Source organism: Hemiscyllium ocellatum, chromosome 18 (assembly GCF_020745735.1).
Source record: "Hemiscyllium ocellatum isolate sHemOce1 chromosome 18, sHemOce1.pat.X.cur, whole genome shotgun sequence".
In the NCBI taxonomy this organism is placed as follows: Eukaryota; Metazoa; Chordata; class Chondrichthyes; order Orectolobiformes; family Hemiscylliidae; genus Hemiscyllium; species Hemiscyllium ocellatum.
This window is the reverse complement of record NC_083418.1, coordinates 49,054,168-49,080,217: the sequence shown is the minus strand read 5'-3', so window position 1 is coordinate 49,080,217 and position 26,050 is coordinate 49,054,168. Positions and strand designations below refer to the sequence as shown.

At 38.0% G+C, this 26,050-nt stretch overlaps 1 protein-coding gene across 6 annotated transcripts in view; it reads left to right on the top strand.

Moving 5' to 3' along the window:
• pik3c2a (phosphatidylinositol-4-phosphate 3-kinase, catalytic subunit type 2 alpha) overlaps positions 1-21,852 on the top strand; it is a 164,926-nt gene extending 143,074 nt beyond the window's left edge. For 5 of the 6 annotated variants that reach the window (XM_060838951.1, XM_060838947.1, XM_060838949.1 and 2 more), the window contains 11 exons: positions 350-486; positions 1,853-2,022; positions 2,833-2,989; positions 3,557-3,666; positions 4,139-4,346; positions 12,237-12,361; positions 12,448-12,565; positions 13,895-13,976; positions 15,765-15,874; positions 17,115-17,240; positions 18,699-21,852. In XM_060838951.1, coding sequence (XP_060694934.1) covers positions 350-486; positions 1,853-2,022; positions 2,833-2,989; positions 3,557-3,666; positions 4,139-4,346; positions 12,237-12,361; positions 12,448-12,565; positions 13,895-13,976; positions 15,765-15,874; positions 17,115-17,240; positions 18,699-18,881 — 1,526 coding nt within the window. In that variant the 3' untranslated portion in view covers positions 18,882-21,852. Of the gene's footprint in view, positions 1-349; positions 487-1,852; positions 2,023-2,832; positions 2,990-3,556; positions 3,667-4,138; positions 4,347-4,612; positions 4,664-12,236; positions 12,362-12,447; positions 12,566-13,894; positions 13,977-15,764; positions 15,875-17,114; positions 17,241-18,698 lie in introns of those variants that run through there. The other variant, XM_060838952.1, reaches the window with a different exon arrangement.
• The last annotated feature ends 4,198 nt before the right edge of the window (positions 21,853-26,050 follow it).

Here is a 26,050-nt window from a genome sequence, read left to right as displayed (position 1 = left end):
CAACTTTATCCAATTCTCTAAAGGCAAAAATTAGAAGTTTAAAGTTGCCAATTTAGCTGGCAGATGGTGAAGTAAGGCCTTGCTAATTTATGCAAAATGCTTAAGATATATCAGGCATTGCATTTAGAAGATGTAAATACACAATTGTTTATAGTTTAAAAAATGGATATTGAGGAAAGTCTTTGTGCAGATGTCGGGAATGATTTCATGACCAGATGAGAGCTGATTATAATTTGAGGTTTTTCTTGATTTTGTTAAATGGCAAAGTGAAGAGGGGTGAACTGATCTAAGCAATCTCTTAGGCTGTCATCTTGACTGTTACCTTCTGTTAATGTCACTTTATCTTCAGGTATGGTCGAGCTTGTACCAGCTTCAGAAACACTAAGAAAAATCCAAGTTGAGTATGGAGTGACTGGTTCATTCAAGGACAAACCACTAGCTGAATGGCTCAGGAAATACAATGCCACTGAAGAAGAATATGAAAAGGTGAATTGTTACTTACGAAACAATTACTTCCACCTGGTTTATATTTGTATTTCAGTTTTTGTTTAGTGCTCAATGTTTTTGGGGGGGAAAAAATAATCTGTTACTTCAAGCAATTGCATTACTTCAAAACCTACAGTTGACAAAAGCAGCAGCTATTCCAAAGCAACAATGAAGACAATTACCAGTTAATCAGTTTTTGATTGTGGTGTTTGAGGAGAAACTTCCAGTTATTGTTTTGATAATGCCATGAGATAAATGACAGATGATTGCCATGTTGACTCTGATCTCAAGTACAGCATTCTAACAATGCAGTGCCTAATATTGAGTAATGTTGAATTTAGTTTGGCAATGCAATTGAATATTCTCCAAGTTGGAGGGAGATCTACCAGATGGCAAAGTGGTGGTCTCCCTATTCTATTCCAATGCACTGTGCATTAACTTTTTGATGCTTCCACTTATTGCTGTCAGTTGTAATTGTGCATTAGTTCAAAATGAGATTGTGTTTTTGTGACGTCATAAGATTGTCATTTGCTGTGCAGCCAAAATTATGAGCAAAATAAAAGCATATTACTGCGGATGCTGGAATCTGAAACCAAAAGAGAATGCTGGAAAATCTCAGCAAGTTTGGTAGCACCTGTAAGGAGAGAAAAGAGCTGATATTTAGAGTCTAATTGACCCTTTGTCAAAGCTAAAAAAAAGGGGAGAAATAGGGAGGCATTTATACGAGGCTGAGAGAAGGTGAGTCATGGCTCCAGAAGCAAAGGTAACAATAAAGAGGTTATGACCGTGCATAGAGATATTACAGGGAGATTAGGAGCTGCGAATGACCAAGGCTGAAGCCAATGCTGTGAGACAAAATGTGGGGGGAGGGGAAGGGGTGAAGCAGAGGCAAAATGGAAAACGGGAGAGAAGGGTAGCAAAGGGGGAAGAGGAGAGAGAAAGGTGATGAGAGTGTGGGGAGCGAGAGAAAGAGAGACAATCAAGAAATAAGAGGTACAGAACAGTGAAAAAAACATTTTTTAAATTTCATTTTTTAAAAAAAATCTGAAGTTGTTGAATTCAATGTTGAGACCGGCAGGCTGTAACGTACCTATATTATGAGCAGGCTGCTACAGAAAATTTCTTCATGTGAAGTCCTTTTAGGGGCAAGAAAACAAAATGTATTTAAAGGTTTATGACAATTAAATAGGTTTTGAACTTGTCTCCCCAGATCTATAAGCATTCTTACCATCATGGTATGTGCCTCACTAATATTTAATAAAAAGCGGTTATAATCAGAAGACCTGAATCATAATTTAAGGTTTGTGAATTGTTCAGTACATGTATCATTCTGAAAATTAACTTTCTGAAACCCTCAACTTTACAGGCATCCGAAAATTTCATTTATTCATGTGCGGGCTGTTGTGTTGCTACCTATGTACTGGGAATATGTGACCGTCATAATGATAACATCATGCTCAGGTCAACTGGCCACATGTTCCATATAGATTTTGGGAAATTTCTGGGACATGCACAGATGTTTGGAAGTTTTAGAAGGTGAATTTGTCTTTTAATTTTAATCTTGCTATTTCCCAGTTTAGAATTTTGAACTGTTTCACAAGTATTAATGTCTATACTTATGCAATATAACAAAGGAGTTAATGACTCAAATGGAATTAAGCAGAAACATTTGCGTCACGGAATATATTTTACCTTGTCTGTCCACTTTATCCGTGGTACGTAATTTATAGAAGAAATGGCATTTGTATTAGCAATTCCCATTTTAAATATATCTTCACTAGAATCGTTTTCATGTGAGTCAACTCAAATTGGTAAAGATTAGGTTTTGCACACTGTAGAGGTCAAATAAATTATGCACGTGAATTTTTGAAGGTTTTTATTGCCACCTTAAAATTGGTTTCTAATCTTTGCCAACATGGTATACAAATAATTTAAAGATGAATTATACTTTTTACAGGCACCCCACTGCAGTATCTAACACTGCTGAGTCTGCTATCAAGTTGCTTTTGTGATTTGAGAATTAATATTGTGATAAAGGCTAATTTTAGTCTATAACTTCATCTATGGTTTGAGCTGAATCAGCTCATTAACTGGGTCACTGGATAGAGCTGCTATAATTTTTTTTCCCATATCTGATATTAGGTTTAGAGGGTTGAATTTGGGTTAAAGTGTAAATTTGTCCAGGTTTCTATTTCTAAACGACAGCGAGTGCTGCATAAACTACATATGTGGTTTTTAAGGTAAGATTTGGCTTAGTTTGTTTTGTTCCAGTCAGTGTAACAATGTTATGAAAAAATGCAACATTTTAAGTGAGGGCACAATCTTACATTTTTGTCTTTCCTTCAGAGATCGAGCCCCGTTTGTACTGACCTCTGACATGGCTTATGTGATTAATGGTGGAGAGAAGCCAACCAGCCGATTTCAGTTATTTGTAGATTTGTGCTGTCAGTCCTACAATCTCATTCGCAAGCATGCCAACCACTTCCTCAATCTCCTGTCACTGGTAACTAATAACTGTTACATAGAAATCCTTGAATAACTGGGCAAGTGCTGCCCAAACAATGAAAGAGAGAGAACAGCCAGCTTAAGTTGAGCAGTTAAAATGAAATAATTGAGTTTCACAGCAAATCAGTTGGTGTTTTTTTTAAACACATAAATTCAATTCCTATTTTTGGCTGCATGTTCTTTTATTTTTAAATAAAGGTAAGCTAGCTCCTTTACTAGTGTTGAAGAAGAAAATGAGATGGTTAAAACATCATGCACTCATATTTTACATACCTGTGTAATCTATGCCCTTATGATTTTTAGTGCCATTCTTTTCTAAAGATATTATCTGAGTTCTGTTTGAGACTTTTATCACCATATCAATAAGTAAAGAGAATGGAAAAATTTATTTTGAAAATTTTAAATAAATCTACTTGGCCTTTTACTTTTTGTATCTAACTAATAAAGATTTTACATACCTCCCAGACCAATTTCCATGTTGACATCCTGGTGATTTTGTTTTTTTATACAAAGAGTATTGGAAGAAAAACTTCCTAATTTATTGCATCACCTCTATCTTTTATAGATGCTGTCGTCTGGATTACCAGAACTCACTACTATGCAGGATCTGAAGTATGTCCAAGATGCTCTGCAGCCACAGACTACTGATGCTGAAGCCACAATCTTCTTCACTAGGTAAGGTGAATTGCAAATGAATGCTGCAAATTGTGTAGTACTGAGGCAGGAATGACTACATAAGGAATCTTGTACACTGAGAAATACTAAAATCCTATAAATATATCCAGAGAAGATTGAGTGAAACTTGAGTTTCACAACGTTGAAAACCCAAATGCCTGTCATTTTCTCTCTTATATTTGATTGGATGTTGGCATCACTGGAAAGGCCAACGTTTGTCACCCATTCTGAATCAGCCTTGATGGTGATGAAAGCTACCTTTGTGAATTGGGAAGCTTTTGGGGATTTTGTGCTGTTCATGCTGCTGTTTGATGCTTGTAAGAGTGATCTCCAGCAGGCCGCTATTTGGAATTGTGCTATTGGCTCCATGAATGACTGTAGAATATTGTAAACCATACTGATGTGATTAGTGCGCTCAATCTGAATGAAAATGGATGCAATTTATGCAGTTTTTGTTTCTTTTCCATTCTAGGTTGATAGAATCCAGCTTAGGCAGCATGGCTACAAAATTTAACTTTCTGATCCACAATTTGGCACAGCTACGGTTTTCGGGTTTACCTTCCAATGAGCAAGCTATACTTTCATTCTCTCCTAAAACCTATTCTCTAAAGCAAGATGGGCGAATCAAAGAAGTGACTATTTATACTTATCAGAAGAGATATAACCCAGACAAATATTATGTAAGTATAACAGTTTTTTTGCAGTGCAATAAAGGAGCAATAGATTTCACCTGTCAATGTTTCGTGTGTCAGATTTTAAACAAAGGGAAATACTAAATATTGACTAACCAACTCTGATTTACGGGTAGAAGCCTAAACGTTCCATATCAGGCATAACGTTACATACTTTTTAAGTAAAAGAAACAGTTTAATTCTTTTGTTGTTGAAGACGAGGCTTGTGTGCTGGAAGCAAATTTTATGCTTTCATTTCTTTTATTCATTCCCAGGCTGCTAGTGTTGCTGGATAGGCCACTATGTATTACTTGATCCCAACTGCCCTTGAGAATGAGGCAAGTTGATGCTTTCTGTTACAATACTGGGTAAACTCTCCTGCTTAATTTAAAACCAATAACACAAAAGATTCATCCTTTGCAGTAATCTGTGAACATTCGATAAGCCAAGAACTGGGTAAAGTAAAAATTAACAACTGTATTTCAAAGTAAAATAGAGAATTAATAACCAACAACTATTTACGAGTCCTTCCTCTAACCTATCTTTTACCTTCCCTTCTATAATACTATTTGGATAAAACTTCCGGTTATGATTTACAAAACAAAACTTCTTACCTCAAATCCAGATAGCTTTCAGTTGTTCTCTATATTTTTGGTCCTATTTTCTTCTTGGGGATTCTGCCTCACAGGCTACTGATCTGATCTGATCTGATCAAGATACCTTTTTAAGAGCTATTTTTCAGGCAGTCTTTTTAGATGCTGGTGGCTTGGCAGTTCTCCTCTCACCTGTTCAATTTTCCCTGGTCTTATGCCACCCCCCTCCTCCTTTTTCCCCCCCCCCCCCCCAAACCATCAGGTTGTGTCATTGGCTTTTAAAATTGTCGATATATTAAATTCAAACTGGATTGGAATGGAGTTTTTTTTTGGGGGGTGGGGGTTATAAGTTAAACTGGCTGAATTCAAATGTTTTTTTTTGTCTCTAAGCAACCAGCTACCCTGACTGCCAGACCAAAAGTTTGTTTTCAGAACACTTGGTGCTGTCAGGCAGTTCTGTTGCTTTTAACTTTCTTAAACGCACAGTGCACCCATGTCTTCATAATGCCTCCCTCCTTAAGAAGAAAAGAATCATCATACTGAAAAGATAGCTTCATTTTTTTTTCTTTTTTTAACATCTTACCCTAACATACACAGAACCTTAATAAAAGTTCACCTTAACTTCTTCCCACATACCTGTACATATAACACTAAATACAAATTTCCTGTAAACTTCATCAGGTAAATCTGCGATTACATTCTTACAACTGGAGGCATGTATGATTTTTCAATTAAAAATCTGTAACATAAGACTCCAACGAAATAGTCTCATTCTTGTCTTTATAGCTTTCTAATAATGTAAGTGGATTGTGACCAGTGTACACAACTGTCTCCAACAGGTTGTTTGTGAAATACACCTTAAAATGTAAGACCAGTACCAAACTCAACAGTTCTTTTTCGATCATGGAATATTTCCTCTAGTGAATGTTGATCTTCAAAATGTAACCAACTGGCAGTTCGATCCCATCCTCCTCATCTTGTCAGAGTACAGCTCCAACTCCAATATCACTAGCATTGATGGCAATTTTAAAAAGTTTTGAAACATTTGGTGTAGCTAAAACTGGTTTGGTGGTTAATATTGATTTCAAATGATCAAAAGCCTCCTGGCATGGCTCTCTGTACCGAAATTTTGTTCGTCAGTAAATTGGTTAACGGTGTCACTACACTGCTGAGATTTGAAACAAGCTTCTGATTAGAATTTGCTGAGTCCTAAGAATTGAAACACCTCTTCGAGGTTGGTCGTGGAAATTCCTCGATGGCCTTCATCTTTGCGTTCCATGGGGTCAACCTTCCATGACTGATGTTATGTCCCAAGAATGTCACCTCTGCTTTCACAAGTTAAATTTATTTTTCTCACCAGTTTTGCTGCTTGTAGTTGTTCGAAGAGCTCTGCCAACTATACCATGTGATCTTTCCAGAACTTAAAGATCACTACATCATCCAAATAGACTGCAGTTTGTTAACCCAGCTCCAACTCTGTTCGTGAGTCTTTGGAATGAGGCAGGTGTTCTCCATTCCAAAGGACATCGCTTTAAACTCATATAGCCCATTTAGGTTACAAATGCATAAATTTCTTTTATCTGATAAAAGTACCTGCCAGTAACCACGCATTAAGTCCAACTTGGTGATGTAACTGGCTTATCTGACTTTCTTGATACAGTCCTCCAGTCTAGGAATTGGATATGAGTCTGATTTTTGTAACTGCATTGACCTTCTGATAATCAACATAGAATCGTTGAGTCCCATCCAGTTTGGAAACATCGGCAAACTCCACTCGCTCTGGCCTGGTTCGATGATGTCCTTGTCGAGCATGGCCTCCACCTCCATTTGGACTTTGAAAGGATTAAGCCAACAACGGTGGTGTTTGAGCAGAACAGTATTCCCTATGTACAGTAGCATTAATCCTCCCCTTCTGATTCTTGCGTATGTCTTTGTATTACAGGAACAAATGTTTCAACTGCATTCTATGCTCCTGACAGAGAGCTTACAAACCTATCCCACTCCTCAAGGATTTTTTTTCAATCTATTTGAGGTATATCAAAATCCATATCATCTGGATTTGATTCCTCGCACTGCGAGGCAGTAACTAACACCCATTTCTCCATTTCCTGCTCTCTCGTATAATACGGTTTTAGCATGTTCACCTAACATACGCATACCTTTTTTTTTTCTATCCAGCATCTTTACTAGGTAGTCCACCTGATTCCTCTTTTTTTCTCCGTTTGATAGGGTCCACTAAATCTGGCTTTGAAAGGATCTCCTATCACTGATAACGGTACGAACACATTATCCCCTTGGGAAAACAGTCTCCGAGCTTTTGTCTGCCACCTGCTTCATTTCTACACTGTCCCCTTGTTAGATGCTGTTTAGCTAACTCACCTACTCTATTTAATCTCTGCCTCACCTCCGATACATAATCGAAGTGTAACATCTCTGACTTTGATCCTGTCGATTTTTCTCTTTAATTTCAAAGGGCCTTTCACTTCATGACTGAATATTCTCAGTGAGCTGAGTAAATTTGTTTGGGGCATCTCTAATGCCAAACCATATGAATGGGATACCTTTATCCCAATCATTCAGGTAGTCCTGTAGTATCTTCTCAACATGGTCTGATGCCACCTTTCTAAAGCTCCCTGGGATTCAAGAAGATACACACTGGATTTAAAGTGCTGCATACCTAAGCTATTCATAACCACCTCAACAGCTGAGCAGTAAAATTTAACCCTGAATCTCTCTGGGTAGCCCATACTATGTGAAGAGAGCTACTAACTCCTCTAAGACCCTTTTTGCCTTGATACTCTGCAAATCTGGTAGATACATCCATGATGGTTAACTGATTGTCGGGAGGGAACCTAAATAATCAATTATAACTTGCATGAAAGGTTCTCCAAATGCGGGAATTGGCAACAAGGGTGTTGGTTTTATTACCTTCTGTGGCTTACCTACCATTTGGCATGTATGGCAAAAGTTAATCACATCCTTGTGCATTCCAGGTCAATAAAAATGTTTTTATACTTCAGGCTGAGTCTTTCGTACCCAGGGGTGACCACCTATAAGTAGTTCATGTGTTACTCATATCACTTCCTGCCTGTATGCTACCGGCAACACATTCTGGTGCACTTCGGCCCACTTCTCCTCTGCGTTTAACCTGCCGTGGTCTCCATTTCTGTCTTAGGATTTTATCTTTCAGATCATAACTCTCTAGAATATTCTCTGCCTCCTTTTTGGGGTACGCATCCATGTGTATCTTATGATCTTGCTGTTATAAGCCCCTTAACCTTTCAGGAGTAAACATATCTGTCTAACCTTCTGTCTGTTCAGGACTTTTTCTGCACCATTATGCCAAACAGTATATCTGCTAACTAAATCTCAACTCTTTCATCATTCTCTTTAATTTTTGCTTATGGTAGTGGGGTCTGGTTACCCCACAGTCTGGGAAAATACCAGTCTATTTCTGTTTTAACTCCTCAGTTTCTTGGGCTTCCTTGGGCTTCTCCACAACAATGGGTGTCACTCTCCACCTTTTGACCCTGCCAAATCACTGCCAAGAACAAACTGAATTCCTGGAACTGACCCTCTAATCTGATGTTGCATAGGGAACACTAAATTTCTGTCCATCTACCCCACAAATTACCACACTCTCGGGTAACAGATTAAAAAGAGTACATATTTGCTCATCTCTTGATATCAGCAACTGGTTAGATCCAGTATCTCTGTTATAACTTCTCATCCTTCTCCCCCTGTTCTTTTAGTAATCTTTACCCACAGGTGAATTATTTGTAGTGATCAGGTCCTAACTCCATACCCAGCCACTCCTCGGCTGTGCACTCTCCTGCAGCCCCTCTGCACTTGGTCTTCTCTTCTACTTTCAATAATGCCACTAGTTTGCTTACTTTGCCATATCATTTCCCACAATGCCTTTCTCTAACAACCAGCACTGAATTTGCGTGTCCCACTTTACCACAGTGGAAACACCTGAGGCCTTTTTGCCTCTTTTCCACCCTCTTGGGCTTCTTTGTTATCCTGTGGTAAATTGTTATCACTGGTCTCTACTCTTGGTTTAGTAGTGTAGAATCTCCCCTTCTCCCAACTTCTATTCCTCACAGGATAAAATTTGGCCGGAAAGATATCTCATGCACCAAATGTACTCATCTGCTAATTCTGCTGCTCTTCTCACTTCCTTACCTTTCTCATCCTCCACGTGAATTCTTGCCATCTATGGAAGTGAGTTTTTAAAGTCCTCCAGCAGAATAATCTCACTTAGAGCCTCAAAGGTCTTATCTATTTTCAAAGTACACACCCATAATCAAAATGGCTGTTCAATTATTCTCAAACTCAACAATTGTCTGACTTGGTTCCTCCTTTGTGTTTCTGAACTGCTGTCTATATGCTTGTCCATGAGTACTTGAAATAGGCTGCTTAACCTCCTTCATAATCTCCTGACACCTCATCTGACAGCATGGTAAATACCTCAGTAGCTCAACCAGCCAGTTTAGTCTGGACTAGCATTTCCCATAAATCCTCAGACCACTCTGTGTGCCAAACTAATTTTTCAAATGAAACAAGGCTCCAACATCTTTCTCATCAAACTGTGGCAGAGTTTTGACATTTAAGCATGGCCTTTTTCTTTCCTTCTGAACTTTTCTTGGCAAATTTGAGAATCATCTTCAAATCCCAGAACCTCTTTAGCAATTTTAAGAGCCATTTCTCTCACTTTTAATTTAATCAACCACAACTCATCAAAAGTAAACAAATTGCCTCACCTCCATTTTATTTAAAGATCTCGGACACTAGCCTGAAAGTGTTTAAATCTGCTGGAAATTTTCATACCCCGAAATCTATTCAAATATGTCTAAACCAGTTCAAATCATGGACCTGCGCCCCCAAATTGTTATGACATGGGGTATGTTATCCTGCTTAATTTAAAACCAGCTACATAGAAAAGATTTATCCCATGTATTAATCTATGAAAATTCAATAGGTCAAGAATTAAAGTAAAAATTAACAACTTAATTATTCTATTATACTTTATGAAATAAACTAGCAACTATTTACAAGTCCTTTCTGTAACCTATCTTTTTACATTCACTTTTATAATACTAGTCCGATAAAACTCCCGATTATGGTTTACAAAACAGAACTTCTCAAAACCAGATAGTTTTCTGTTCCTCTCTATATTTCGGTCATCTTGGGAATTCTGCTTCACAGGTTACTGATGAATAAAGGTCCCTTTTTAAAAGAGCTATTTTTTTTCAGGCAGTCTTTTTACAGGCTGGTAGCTTGGCAGTTCTCCTTCCAGCTGTTCAATTTTCCCTGGTCTTATACCCCCAAAGCATCGGATTGTCTCATTGGCTTTTAAGATTGTCAATAAATTAAATTGAAACTAGATTGGAGTTTGGTTTTTTTGGGGGTGTTTAATTTAAACTGGCCAAATTCAAATCGGTATTTTTTGTCTCTGAGCAGCCACTTATCCTGACTGCTGGATCAAAATGTTACATTGTACCTTTTATCAAATATTTGGTGCTGTCAGGCCACTGTGTTGCTTTTAACTTTCTTAAAGGTACGGTACACCCACACTTTCATAACACCTGAACTGCTGCATGCCATAAATACACTGTCTGACCAAGCAAGAAGGGCATCCCAGGATTTTGACCCAGTGCTAGTAAATGAAGGACAATTCAAGGCAGAGGGTTGTTGAGGTTGGGTCATTTCTGATATTCAAGACTGAGCTAGGCAGAGTTTTAATCATTAAGGGATTCAAGAGTTATAGGGAAAAGGTAGGAAAGTGGAGTTGAGGGTGATCAGATCAGCTGTGATCTCATTGAATGGTGGAGCAGATTTGGTGGGCTGAACAATCAACTTTTTACATGCCATATGGTTTCATTTTTGATCATAGACAGAAAGTTGTGACTTACCACCAACTGCAAGAAATCCTGTATTCTGATGCATTTGCCCTTGTCCTCCTTCTAGGGGTAGAACCTTCTAGAGTGATACTTTTACTTTTTTTTAAAGTTAGTACATGGGTTGTGCCACACAAACCGAAATGGGTCTTTTTCAGTGTTCAGGTATGTGAATTCAATGGAATGGTAGTGAAGATTCTAATTGTTTAAATCTTATCATGGATTTGAGTCACTGTTTTCAAATAATTTTATGCTGACTTTGGTTTAATCAGATTTTTTTTCTGATACTGGTCCTTGGGCTGTCTAGGTTCACTCTCAGATTTGTTATTTGGTTAGGTACTCCTTTTCCTTTTAACCTTGTCTCCAGTATACTTTTGTAAATTTGTGCCTTTCCTCTGGCCTTTTACAGATCAACCAATGCCTCATCATGCTTAAAACAAAATATTTGTGCAGTGTAGTATGTTCCTGAACATATGACAGGGACAAAAAAACAGCAGATGTTGGAATCCAAAGGAGACCTACAGGAGTTTGGAAGAACAAAGCAAGCCATGCAGCATCAGGAGATGGAGAAGTCCAAGTTTTGGGTATAACCCGAAACATTGACTTCTCCTCTACCTAATTGAGTATGCAACATAAATTTCCTTCCAGCAGGTTCTACAATACAATAGTCTCTTTTTGTGTTCAATTATCAATTATCTCAATGTCACCAGGGATAGAAAAATAGAAGATGGGATTAGGCCATTCAACCCTTTTGGGCCTACTCTGCTATTCATCAATCATTCCTGATTGTCCAACTCAATAGCCTAATCATGCTTTCTCCCCACAACCTTTGATACCATTCGCCCCAAGTGTTATATCTAGCCACCTCTTGAATACGTTCAATGTTTTGGCACCAAAACTTTGTGGTAATGAATTTCACGGGCTCACCACTTTCAATGAAAAGGTATTTCCTCATCTCTGTCCTAAATGGTCGACCTGAATCCGCTGTTTGTGGACGCCCCCTGGGTTCTGGACACACTCAGCATTGGGCACATCCTACCCTGCATCTGACCCATATAGTCCTTTTCAGAATTTTATAAGTCTGTGAGACGCCAACCTAATCTAGTTAATCTCTCCTTGTGCGTCAGTCCTGTCATAAGATAAGACTCCTGCTGTTTATTTTTGAAGTAGGTACCATATGATCTGTTGCATTCACCTCTGCAGAAGAACTCCCTTTAACATCTCATCCAAATTCTGTACTTTCACCAATTTCCTCAGTACTTGTGGAAATCAGCCTTGGTTTGAGAATGCTAATGAATCAGCTATGGCTGACATTTTCAGGGGATGGCTAATCAACAAAAGAATTTGTTACTTTGTTGTTTTGAAATACTTAATGGCTTTCAAATAAAAAAAATTCTTGCCCACAGATATATGTGGTGAGGGTATTACGGGAAGGGCAGATTGCTCCAACATTCATCTTCAGAACATTTGATGAATTCCAGGAACTGCATAACAAACTGGGCATCCTGTTCCCTCTTTGGAAACTGCCAGGGTAGGTTATATTTTTAAGAAAAATGTTTGTTAATTTAAATTTAACTCCTTGTTCTTAGCAATTTAGATAAACCATTGTTTTTCCAGCTTTCCCAACAAAGTGGTCCTTGGAAGAACACACATTAAGGACGTGGCATCCAAGCGGAAGGTAGAGCTGAACAATTACGTGCAGTGTCTGATGAATGGTTCAACAGAAGTAGCTGAGGTAAGAATTAAGTTTAATTAGGAAGAAAATTTGTCCTGTTTTGAAGCTAGTAACAATAAATAGTTAAATAAGCATTTTGCTGAGGTGTATTAGGCCAGTGCGATAAAGTAAGTGGATGGTGGTTCTCCCCCACAATTCCCTGCATGACATCAGCCTTACTTCAAGGTAAGTTGGGTCTGCTTTGTGTATTGACTTAAACTGTAACCAGCTGTGTGTTGCAAGGATCGATGCTAGGTTATTTTTATTTTATATAAGTGATATGTATGAGAATACAGATGTGGTGAGTAAGTTTGTGATATAAAGGACAGTGAAGAGTATGATGGAATCTTGGTAACTGGGCCAGTGGGCCGAGGTGTGACAGATGGAGTTTAATTCAGGTAAATGTGAGATGTTGTATTTTGGTAAGACGAACCAGAGCAGGACTTAACAAGTTAATGGTAGGGTACCGAAGAGTGTTGTCAAACAGAGACAAAGGGATGCAGGTACACAGTTTCTTGAAAGTGGCATCGCAAGTAGACAGAGGTGGGGGTGAAGAAGACGTTTTGCATGCTTGCTTTCATCAGTCAGATATCGGTGAGGTCACTTTGGTATACGGTGTACAGTTCTGGTCACCTTGCTGAAGGAAGGATGTTATTAAACTTGAAGGAGTATAAAAGAGATTTACAAAGATGTTACCGAGATTAGAAGGTTAGAGTTATTAGGTGAAGCTGGATAGGTGGGCATGTGTACCCCTGGAGCATTAGAAGCTGAGCGGTGACCTTTTTACAGAAGTTTATAAAATCATGAGCAGTATGGTTATGGTGAATAGCTGAGGTCTTTCTCCCCAGAGTGAGCAAATCCAAAGCTGGGGTGCATAAAAGTTTGAGATGAGGGGAAAGATTTAAAAGGGGCCTGAGGAGCAACTTTTTCATGCAGAGAATTGTGCATGTATGGCACAAGCTTTCAGACGTGGATACAATTACAACACTTAAGACGTTTTGACAGCAAATGGGACAAGTTTAATTTAGGAATCTTTGTCAGCACAGATCTGGGTAAAAGGGCCTATTTCCTTGCTGTATGTCAACATGAATCTAGTCAATGAAAGCACTGTAGAATCACTTAGGCTAGTGCAATGATACCAAAGATAGAAAACTAAAAGAATCTCTCAAATTGAATGAAAGAGGAGTGGCTGGAAGCCGAGAATGCTAACTCTGTTTACAATTCAAGTAGATTCCATCATAAAATGTGCATTTGTCTGTGTCCGTCTGTCTGACAAACACTGTGCAAAGCAAAAGACCTGTATGTTTTAGCTAAAATGTTTTAAAATGTATTTTTCATCTCTGCCCTCAGTGCGATCTCATCTACACCTTCTTCCACCCACTAAGCCGTGATGAGAAGGCTGAAGGAATTGAAGGAATAGTCAAGCCCTCTGGTAATGCAAATAGAGTTTTGCTGAGAAGACACATGCACCTTGTTGTTGTGGTTGTGCCACCTTTGATGCAATGTTTAGCAAGTTGAAACATCAGAACTTGCTTCAGCATGCTAGTTTTCTACATTTTGATAAAAGTTAAATTCCATATACATTATGTCACATACTGTTACGACCTGTTAAACAACTTTTGATTTGTTCGTAAATCCCACTTGATAGCAGATAGGACATCAAACGCTGCAAATTTGTAAGATTTGCTTAACTTGAAGCATCGAGCAGAAATACTGTTCAACCTGTGCCATCCTCATTCAAACGTTGGGTTTACTGATTGGGCTCCTCCTCTTATTTTCTTAACCTCTAGATATTGCTACAGATTGATTTCAGTGCAAAGCATTTTGAAAAATATATTCTCACTGTTGTATTTCTTCTGTCAAACATTTTAACTGGAAGAGAAGAAGAATTTTACTGACAAAGGACATGTAGCATGATAGATTTGGAAACATAAATAGGACATTTGCTTTAAGCTTTGCTTCTAAATGCAAGATTAAATTGCAGTGTTAGTCCAGTGATTAACATCCCTCTAACCTTTTCATCCAAATGGCAGCATTTTTTGATGCTGTTGTACAGAATTACTGAGAATGTCTCTTAAGCCGTGTGAGCAACTTATAAAGAACTATTGGAATTAATTCCCAATCCATTAGTTACCAGTTCTTCTTTCGTCTGCCAGGATTATGTCATCTTTGCGCAGTGTCTGAAGTAGATCCTGGAGTGCAAAAGCCTTGTTCCAAAGTGATGGAAGAGAAAGTAATGCAAAATTGTTCATTTAAAGCTAGTTTTATTTCAAATTTAAGGGAGCTACTTAACATTTGACTTTGCATATTTCACTTTATTGGAAATTAAGTTCTATTAGCTTTGCTTTTAAACAACCTAGGAAGCTTATTTTCCTAATGAGTAGAAGTCAAAAATCTTAAATGTACTTTTCAGCAATATGCAAGAAAGATGGTGTATTCATGTTTTTCTTTTCCCTTTTGTTTCTTGCATAGAATCTATTCATGTTTCTTTTGTTGTAACCTACAGCTTTATTACCCTGCTGAATGAATGATTGGACCTCACCATTTTGGCCCTTTTAATGTATTCACAGTTCACTGAGCCATGCTATATTTTGACTCTAGAGCAAGTTTCAGCAGTTGTCCTTAAAATGGCAGCACAAATTCATGGTGCATTTCCTGGGGTTGAAGGGACTTGACTGTGTTTTCCCCAAACTGGCACAATATTTTAAGCTGATTACATGGAAAATATACATCACATGAGCAACATTGAAACCTAATCATATCCTGTCCGATATCGATGCAAGTACAACCCAGGACAGTTACTTAAACCATCAGGAGCAAATTTGTGGTTAACATTTTTTTCGTCATGACATTAACTCAGAAGAGAAAAAGTAACTTGACTCTGAAATGTTAACAATATTTTCTGTCTACAGATGCTGCCAGACTTGTTTAATTTCTCCAGCATTCTCATTTATTTGCTTGCCCTCTCATGCTCACTCACCTTCACATGGCAATTTCCGAATCACTTGTGAAGCTCAGTTTGAGTTCATGATTTGAACCTTGTAAACTCTGTAAAAGAAATTTCATTTTAAGTTAAAGTATTTTTAATTAAAATTTGTCTCTGGTTATATAGACAATCCTGATTGAAGATGCTGTATCATGTTCACTGCTTTGATACATATTATAGTTAATGTGTTTCCTATGTGTAATTTGCATTTTTCTTTACATGGTATCTCTTTAGAAATTGCTTTGCCAAGTCCCAGCACTGGTCAAGTGGGAGGAGAAGTTAAGCTGTCTATTTCATACAGGAACAACACATTGTTCATTATGGTAATGCACATCAGAGATTTGGTAAGTACAAGTTACGCTCAGTACAAAAGTGCTGTCAAACCATTCCCCTTTATGTATTTCTCCCCCTGCAAGGGACTGAATTAGATAATAGAGCAAGCATGTATTCCAATACGACCCATGCATTCACCCTTTGTATTCCTTGCACAGCCTTTATTTTCCTCTTGTTGCAAACAGTACCTCCATTTGGTCATCTCTCATGCTTTGGATTGACCATGTTTATTCTACAAATTGTGCTTCCCTAATTGAGCACTCTGGTCTGGCATACCAGTTGCTGCAGTACAGTTCCAGTTTTGGTTTTGTACAGTTGCTGTTTAGGTCACAAGGTCATGGTCTACATGCACTTATTTTCATGAAATGCTCTTTTTTTCTTCCCCGATCTTTATTGATTCAGGTTGCGTTTATTGAACGCGTCAGTTCAAAAAATATCTATCTGTTGCTCACAGTTGTGAGGGAGGCATAAAAAAAATTAAATACACAGGAACCAATGCCTCTGATACACTTATCAAATTTTAACCAAACTGGATTTTGTGGCAAGAAAATTTTAATTGAATCTAATAACAAAATATAGCAATATTGTGTGCAGCAACACTTTTTTTTTAAACATGCTTAAAAACCTCCATGTTGCCTCTGATACAGGGGTGGCATGGTGGCTCAGTGGTTAGTGCTGTTGCCTGACACCATCAGGACCCCAGGCTTGATTCCACCCTCTGGTGATTGTCTCTGTCTCTGTGGAGTTTGCAAGTTCTCCCATGTTTCTGGCGGATGCTCCAGTTTCCTCCCACGATCTAAAGGTGTGCAAGTTAGATATGCATGGATTAGCCATGCTAAATTGAGCGTTCAGGGATATGTTGGTTAGGTGTGTTGGCTGTTTAGTGAGGTGAGGGGTTGCAGGGATGGTGGATGCATCTGGGTGGGATGCTCTTCGGAGGGTCGGTGTGGATCTTTTGGGCTGAATGGCCTGTTTCCACACCATAGTGATTCTATGGGTGACCTCCTACGGTATGGTAAATACTAGATTAGATTATGGATGTTCATCCTCTATTTCTTCACTGCTGCACTGGACATAATTAATCTTGGTTTCTGCCTCTGCCTGCATTTGAGCTATTTTAAAAACACACATCTTGGCGACCACTTCTCAGAATATAATGTGTGAAATCTTTAATGGGCATGTAGCTTGCAGTGACTGACAAAAGATTTAATGTCAACTTTTGGTTAGTGTGTCTCATATTTTTAACTTCAGGTAACTGAGGATGGAGCAGACCCAAACCCTTACGTAAAAACATATTTGCTTCCTGACCCACATAAAATAACCAAGCATAAAACCAAGGTTTCAAGAAAAACTGAAAACCCAACTTACAATGAAATGGTAAGTATTAGCACTCCATGTTCTGGTCGTTTCTGCAATTTGAAATTTGTTTCTCATCTTGTCATTTTGGATGTTTTCTTCTTGATTATTTTTAAATAATTGAGTGGCTTGAAGCTGGCAGATTTAACAACTGTAGTGCTATTTCTAATTATTACAGTTTAAAATCTGTTTGTAAAAGATCCTACAATACTACCTGATTTGGGCAAATACCTTGGTCTAATGTGCCACCTTGTGATAATCAGTGCTTACTGCAGGCTATGTGATTGGCTGTCCAAGGTAATTCATTTAGATAAAAACCAGAAGAATTACAGATGCTGCAAATCAGAAACAAAAACAGAGATTGCTGAAAAAAAACTCAACCGGACTGGCAGCATCTTTTGAAGAGAAATCAAAGTTAATGTTTAGGGTCTGGTGACCCTTCCACAGAGCTGATTTGGATCTTGTGTTTGCTCAGACAAGAATGCTAATTTCACAGTAAGTTCTATAGAAATAGAAATCATGAATTTTGGGGTGATTTTGCAGTCTCTGCAAATGTGACAAGGCTTCTCTCTGAAGCAGTTGTTGCTTTGATGTCTCTGAATAATGCTTGCAATGTTAAGTCATTGATTTTTCTGAAGCTCGCATTTTGACAGTGGCTCAGGATGAGGCCATTGCAAATAATGTTGGCATTTCTGCCTCCTTTTTCAGTTGCCCTTTCAGAACATGGTGCTGTTCATTAAATAGCTGAGGAAGTCATTCCTTCATTACATTATTAAACTAGTTTAATTTTTTTATGAATGATAATTGCACAGTTTCATCACCTTTCTTTATTTGTACGAGTATTTTAATTTTGAAAAAAACATTTGCTAAAATGAATTAAAAAAAGTCAATGACATATATGGTTTACCTTTATAGGATGCTCTCAAACTCCTGATATCCTTAATCTGTTAGCTTCAGTAACACCTTATATACAAGTATATCAGAGCCTCCACTCTCATGGGAGCTCGTACTGTCAAGAATTTCAGCTCCCACTGAAATTGCAAATCCATTTAAAATAAGTTTTTCTTGATTCCTAAATTGTCCTTGGGTGAAGAGAGGTGAGTTGGGGCAAGTTGTATTTTAACACACTAGGCATATGTCATATGTCATATGTCATAGCTAATATGTCATGATGTGTCTGGCTCTGGATTAGACCATTTTGTCATATGGTGTTTGTAAATAAGCTTTTCATGCACATTGGCCTACATCCACATTGGGATCAATGGCTAGACTATCGTGAGAAATACCTTGCATAAGGAAAACTCTATGCATTATTCAAATTCCTCAAGCTGTCTTGCAAAATATTTGTAGTAGAATATCTTCAGTTCACTTGTAACATTCATAAATTGTAAATTGGAGTTAGTTGTACTGCACAGAAGATGAAACCATTAATGTGTATATGATGTCCAATTTCATGCTGTATTTTCTCTCTCCTTTCAGTTGGTGTACAGTGGTTACAGTAAAGAATCACTTGAACAAAGAAAATTACAGCTGAGTGTGTTAAGTGCAGAATCGTTGAGAGAGAACGTTTACTTGGGTGGTGTCACATTAACTCTGAAAGAGTTTGATTTGAGCAAAGAAACTGTTAACTGGTACAAGCTGACTGCTGTTCCCAGTGTGTAAAACTCATTCCTCTGTGTGGAATTGGAACCTATGGTAAAGACTCTCCTGAACTCCTACAAATTTTTTACTTGAAATGTTTAACGGTGGGCAATCAGCAAATTCCAGCTGATGAACTTCACCAGTGGACCAAACTATTTTGTTGAATCACAAATTTGGTTGCATGCACTTAATGTCACCTTCATTTTATATCTATTTTTGAATATTTCAGATTAAATGATGGGGATCTGTGTGCCAAAGTAAAATACTGAAGCACTTCGCTGCTTGTGAGCAAGAAATGGTGCCTTTCACTGTCACGGCTACAAATTCTGTTATATTAAAGGTGCTAGTTTCACTGACCTACTCAAAGGCACATAACATTTCCTGGGTAAAGCACCAATGATATTAGCCACTAGGCATTAATTGCCATAATTGCACATTACAGAATTGCTTTAAGTAGATCTGAATAGAAAAGGATACAATTAGTAATAACCATTTTATGTAGGACGTGTTTAGAATAAAGATTCGACATTTGAAAATACTTTTTTCTGTAAACACTAATTCTGTACTCGATTGTACTCTCAAAGAAGGTTTTCTTTTAATTGAAATTTTAGTTTTGTATACAGCCACACCACTTTTTGTTTTGTGCTCTGTGAGCGGAGACTGTTCATTTGTGCTGGTGGTAGTTTATAGGGCAAAAGCATTCAATGGCATTGAAGAAGAGCCAGCATTGATAACCACTGCAGATAGACATTTAATCCATGCCGGTGCAAAACATGGGTGGGGAAAAATTGCCCAAACATCTACCAGTTCACAGGTAGATCATTAAATCAGTTGTGCGATAGGTGAGGCAACCAGAAGTGTATTTAAAAAGTAAATGTTAGGATGAAGTTATGAATTCAACAAAAGCCTGTGCTATCCTACTTAGTGAATCCAACTTTCAATAAGGATATTGACTTCTGAGTCACTTAAGTATTACTGCTATCACCATTCAAAGATTTACCCTGCATAATGAACTGTGGATCTCTCAAAAGTATGTTTTCAAATTTTACTTTGAGCCATTTCTATTAAAATAAAATAAAGCCAATTAACAAACCAAGTGCTCAGAACCTTTTAAATATAAAGCTGAATAGTTACAATTGAAAAGGCACATCAAAGATGAATTCAAATATCTCTCTCTGGTGTGGACATGTATATTTTGTTGAAATTCATTGGTAAAGAAGCATGAAGTGACAATTTTACAAAAACTATAATTTGGAGTGGAGGAAATAAAACTAAATTTTTACTGAACACAGTGATTGACCGACTGGGTTTTGGAATGCATTCTACAGCTTCCACTCTAGCAAATAGCTGTAAGATGGTGAGTCAGCACCAGAAGTGCTATCCAGTCACGAGTTTCAACTGAAAGCTAAAGATGAATATATATTCTGAGAAACTGCCAGTTGAAACTGTGTTTTACTGTTGCCCCTTTAGCTTTAAATTCAGTCTGTTGCTGCTGTCCCAAAAAGGATTGTTCATTCTTCACATGGAGCTATGCAACAATCCTTAACAACACACTTGCACCTGGAACAGCAGCAAATGCAAGATTTGTAGCTGTTTGGAAATGCAGAATTGTTCATGATTGAACACTGGAAGTACTTACTGACATCATTCTCTTCCTGTGCAGCATTGAAATCCAGTACAATACTGGTAGGCTAAGAGCTTTCTCAGCAATCTGCAAATCATCCTGCCCAGACATTGTTCTTGCAAGCTTGCAGTTGTCCTGTGTAACCATGGATATGTCTGCATCAGCCACATTTGCACAAACTGACCATGCAGTGTTTTGTTATTTTATAATAACATGTTAGGTTTGAACTAATGGGTAACAAAATAAAAATAAAATCTCTTCAGCTATGCTAATGTTAGAAGTCTACAGCAAATGATAAAAGTTGCGTTTAACACAGCTTAATCTGCATTATGAAAATGTTGCTGTTTATATAAGTAGATAAGGTCTTCAAGCTGTGGCTTCTAACTATTCAAATTCAGATCTACTGCATGGACCACTGCAGTTTCCTGTGTGTTTTTAAAATCCAATTTTAAATTGTCTAACCAAAAAGAAAGAAGTTAGTCATTCCATGGAAAGAATACTACCTTTAAAGTTGAGGGCAATTGAACTGATAAATGTAGGTTTAATTTAGTGAGTTGAAGGGCAAATCTGAGCAAACGTTTGCTCTTTTTTGATAGCAAGAGAAATAGTGAACCATTTCGACAAATACCAGTTCATTCAGAATGAAAATTTTCCCATCCACCTTACTGTTACAACTGAATGTGCAAAGAAGTTGCTCATTAGATTTCATCTTTGGAAAGAATGAAATGTTGCTGCTTTTTTTTAATGTAAATACCTTGTTTTAAAATTCTGAATATTCATTGATTAAAGGCTTGGAAAAAAATAACCAATTTAAAATTAATAGTTGACAGTTGGTGAGGGTTTGCCTCAAATGGGTAGCAGAAGGGCAACTGAAGCACCTTTGCAACAACTGAGCGATGAAATCAAAGACATTATATTCATTTATACTGGGTTGAATTTAGGACTCAGAAACTAAATTTTAGCCTAAAAAATATGACTGCCTTTCTGTCTTAATCATGCTATCATTAATATTTGCAGAGATTACACATTCAATCTTTGCAGATTAGTTCTTAAGTGGGAGACACTGACATTGCAGCAAATGATCAATGTGGGAGGGAGAATATCACACTATTATGGTAATTGTGATCATCAGTAAATGTTATGACTGTACCAAGTGTGAATATTAGCTGAACATGAAGCACTGTGGGGAACCAAAAATGTTGGCTTGACTGATGTACATTGCCCTCCACTCTTAAGAATCCAATGTATGTCCAAATCATGTCTATCTTTTTACTCAAAGATGTACAGTATTTCTATCTAAATCCTGTCCACACCATAATGGACTAAATGTGACTCCATAACTACATTAAATATGTAACTTGTTTTTAATAAAGTCAGTTTCAAAATTACATGGTTGTGTGGCTTATGACTTGAGTTGTACCGTCACAAAGTTCATTGAGATCGACGAGAAACATTTGTTTATGGTTTTTTGGCACCGTGACAGCAGGAAGTCTGAAGGAACAGTTCTGAGGGAAAGTAATGCCAAACTTTTTTATTTAAAAAAGCAGTGGTGATTCAATGGAAGTCCGATACCGAAGGAGTGTCATCACCGGATAGCAGATAAATGAATATTTGGAGACCCTGGAATGGAGCATGTAGCTGAAAGAGAAGGTAAGAGTGGAAATGTGTATGAAAGCTAGGGCGCAAAGCTTTAACAGTCAAAAGCATCTGCAATACAAATGAGTGTGCTGACTGGTGAGGTCTGTGAAAATAAGTTTTCTTTTAAGTCCTTAATTTTCCCCAAGTTTGAGTAGTTGAATAAGTAGTGGTGTGATAAAGCTTCACTCCACTCCTCCTGTGCCCAAGAAGTTTTTGACACAACAGAAGTGAAATTGGCTAGAAGCTATTGAAATCTGGGTTCAGAATTTGAACAGCAGCTAGTATTGCTGGTCCTGAGAGAGTAAGAACTATGTAAATAATACACATCGAGAAATTAATCAGTGGAGTGACCAGGTGTGCAGCAGAAAGGGAATGGGCAGGTGATCAGGCAGCTGATGCAAGAGTTCCCTCAATTTATCTTACTGTCCAATCATTATTCTGTTTTGAACAATAGTTATAGTTTGGGAAAATGCATTCAAGACAATGGCAACTGCATTATGGTTGCCTCAGCTGTGTGGGGCAAATATGGAAGGGATTGTTGAATGGAGGAAGCTTGGAATATAGCGGTAGTGATCAGTGTAGTTAAGGGAACAGATACATTAGGATCATTTCTTCGTGCCTGACCAGACTGAATTGAATTGTTTTCTGCTCTTCTAGCACCCATTTAAAACAGCTTCCTCACTGAATTATCTGAACATAATTGAAGGGATCTTGAGTAAGTTGTTGGTCTTTAAATCTCCCATTGAAGGTTTAGTCAAACGAGTGGTTGACACAAGTGACATAACATCAGTTCTAGTCCAACAGGTTTATTTCAAATCACAAGGGTTTGGAGGGCTGCTGCTTTGGAAGGTGATGTTCAGATACCTCCTGATGATGGAAATACCTCATCAGCTTCAAATTTGTTTGAATCAACAATACTCACATGGTCACCAGCCACTTCATTTATTTAGCTACTTGAAAAAGACCCCAATGCCCTTTTCATCAAACTTTGGCAACGCTTGCACATATTTAAGCAGATCTTCATCAAAAGTTTGATTTTGATGATTTTGTTCTCCATCAGTGCCCTTATCACTTCAACTTTTGAACTTTGATATTTGAAGCCGACTTTCATCTTTCATTTCCATCATTACTACTTTAAGCAAAGTACACTTTATTACATAGAACGTTAGAGTAGGACAGGCTCTTCAGCCCTTGAAATTATGCCGTCCTGGGAAACCAATCTAAAGCCCATCTAACCTACATTATTCCATTTTCATCTGTATGTTTATCCAATGACCATTTAAATATGCTTAATGTTGGTGAGTCTGATATTGTTGCAGGCAGGGCGTTCCACATCCGGACTACTGAGTAAAGAAACTACCTCTGACTATCCAAGGGAAAAGACTCTCACTGTCCACCCTACCAAACTCTCTGATTATCATATTTTCAATTGAGGCTCCTCTCAAGTTTCTTCTCTACAATAAAAACAGCCTCATACTCTCCAACTTTTCCTTGTAAGACCTTCCCTCCATACCAGGCAGTACTAATAAATCACCTCTGAACCCTTTCCATCCTTTCTCTTATGGGGAGACCAGAACAGTATGCAGTGCTCCAAGTGCAGCTGCAACAGAGTTTTGTGCAGCTAAAACATCACCTCATAGCTCCAAAACTCAATCCCTCTACCAATAAAAGCTTACAACCTGGGTGGTAACTTTCAGGGATCTGTGCACGTGGACAGAGAGAGACCTCTGCTCATCTACACAACCAAGAATCTTACCATTAGCCCAGTGCTCTTCATTCCTGTCACTCCTTCCAAAGTGAATCACCTCTCTCTTTTCTGAATTAAACTACATTTGCCACCACCAGTGTTGGATTTGGTGCTGGGCCAATGTGGCCTCTCCCCAAATTGGCCTGTCTACATACTGCATCAGGAAATGCTCCTGCACGCATTGGCAAAAGCTGACCCATCTAAAGTACTCAAACTATAATATTCCCAGTCAATATTTGGAGAGTTAAAGAACCCACAACAACTACCCTGTTACTCTCTCTCACTCCTATCCAGAATCACCTTTACTATCCTTTCCTCTACATCTTTGGAAATATTTGGATTATACAGTTAAAATACAAATAAAAAGGGGAAGAGAATTGGTCTAACTTTAACTCTATAAGAAAACTTAGCAAAGTAAGTATCTGTGCCAGTATAGTAACATCCCATAAATGCAAAGGCAAAGTCAATAAAATAGATTGTTTCACATGCAAACACCCAGTCCAGAAGGAAAGGACATCAAGAGAAAATTCTGGCAGAGAGACAACGCAAGCCTTTTGCTGGAGCACGAAGAGATGTATTGCTGCTTCAAAGCCCAACAACTACTGAAAGTTAACTAAAACCCTGGTTGAGTAGGTGTCTGACTCTACACATTCATGCTGCTTCTATTGGTCCAACTTGAAAAAAAGCCAAAGGCCTCGCAAACTATTTACTTTATTGGCTTGAAACAGACTGTTGCCACTTCTGTCTCGACCTCTATTCATTTTTTTCCAGCAAAAAGGACAAAATACATCTCTTAAAGCTATAGTATCATTACACATCATTACAGTGTTCTGTAATGTAGGGTTGATGAGGGTTAAGTGGTTGAAGTAGTGTGTGTATGTGGACTTCCATAAGACACTTAATAAAATGCCAGTTGACCATTTGTTTACACATCTGAAGACTATTGAACACAAAAGATAACAAAGTTGATCGAACAAAGTTATGGCTTCGGATCATGAAATAAGCTATTCAGCCTTGTCTAATGCACAATTCAATAAGATCAAAGATATTTGGTTTGTGTCCTCAACTCCATTTACTACCCACCATCTGTGATGGTTAACTCTTGTTAGTCAAAGACCTATTTACCACTCCCAAAAAAAGTTTTCCAACACTCTGCCTCCATGTCCATCTGGGGGAAGAGAGAGAATTCCAAAGAATTGGGACCCACTGAAGGAGGGGGTTGGGGTGGGGGGTGCACATCTACATCTTAAATGGGAGATGGCTTATTTTTAAATTGTGACAACTAATTGTCACTCCCACAGGGGTATTTTCCTTTTGGCATCCACCCTGTCAAGTCCTCTTGAAATTTGTACATTTCAATAAAATCATCTGTCATTCTGATGAACTCCAAAGGATTCAGGCCATTCCTCATAAGAGACATGGGTTGATTGACCACCTCTGTTGAGCTTAACTGTAGCCAAAAAACACAACTTTCATAGTCTATCATAATGGAATAATCAACAAGAATTTGATAAGGTGCCACACATAATGCAACTTGGTGTTGGATATTGCTACATTAGTTTGGATAGAGAATTGGCAAACTACAAGAACACAGAGTTAGGATCAGGGAGATGTTTACAAATTGGTGTGCCACAAGGATCAATGCTGGAGCCATGATGATTTGCAATAATTATTAATGACTTGAATTAAAAAATGAATAAATTGTAGTAAAGTTTGTGGATGCTAAAAATTGGTGAGAAGGCAAATGATAAGACAGAATCTGCAAAGGGATACGTGCAGGTTAAGTGAATGGGCAAAAACATCGCAGCTGAAAGATAAGTGAACAGCATGCATTTTGGTAGGAAGAATAGAAGAACTAAATATTGTTTAAATGCAGAATGACTGCAGAGAGCAACAGGACAGTGGATTTTGGGAATCCTCATTCATCGATCACAAAATGCTCGCATACAAGTTCAATGGGTAGCAGAGAAGGCAACTGGATTATTGGCCTCGATTTAAAAGGAAATTGAATTCCCAAGTTGGGAGGTTTTACTATAACTGTATAAGTCACTAGTCAGTCCTCAGTTGGAATTCTATGAACACTTTTGGGCCCCTGATCAAAGGAAAAATATGCTACCATTGGAGGCAGTTTAAGGAAGGTTCACTAGTCTGATAATGGATCTGGAGGGGCTGTTTTATTAG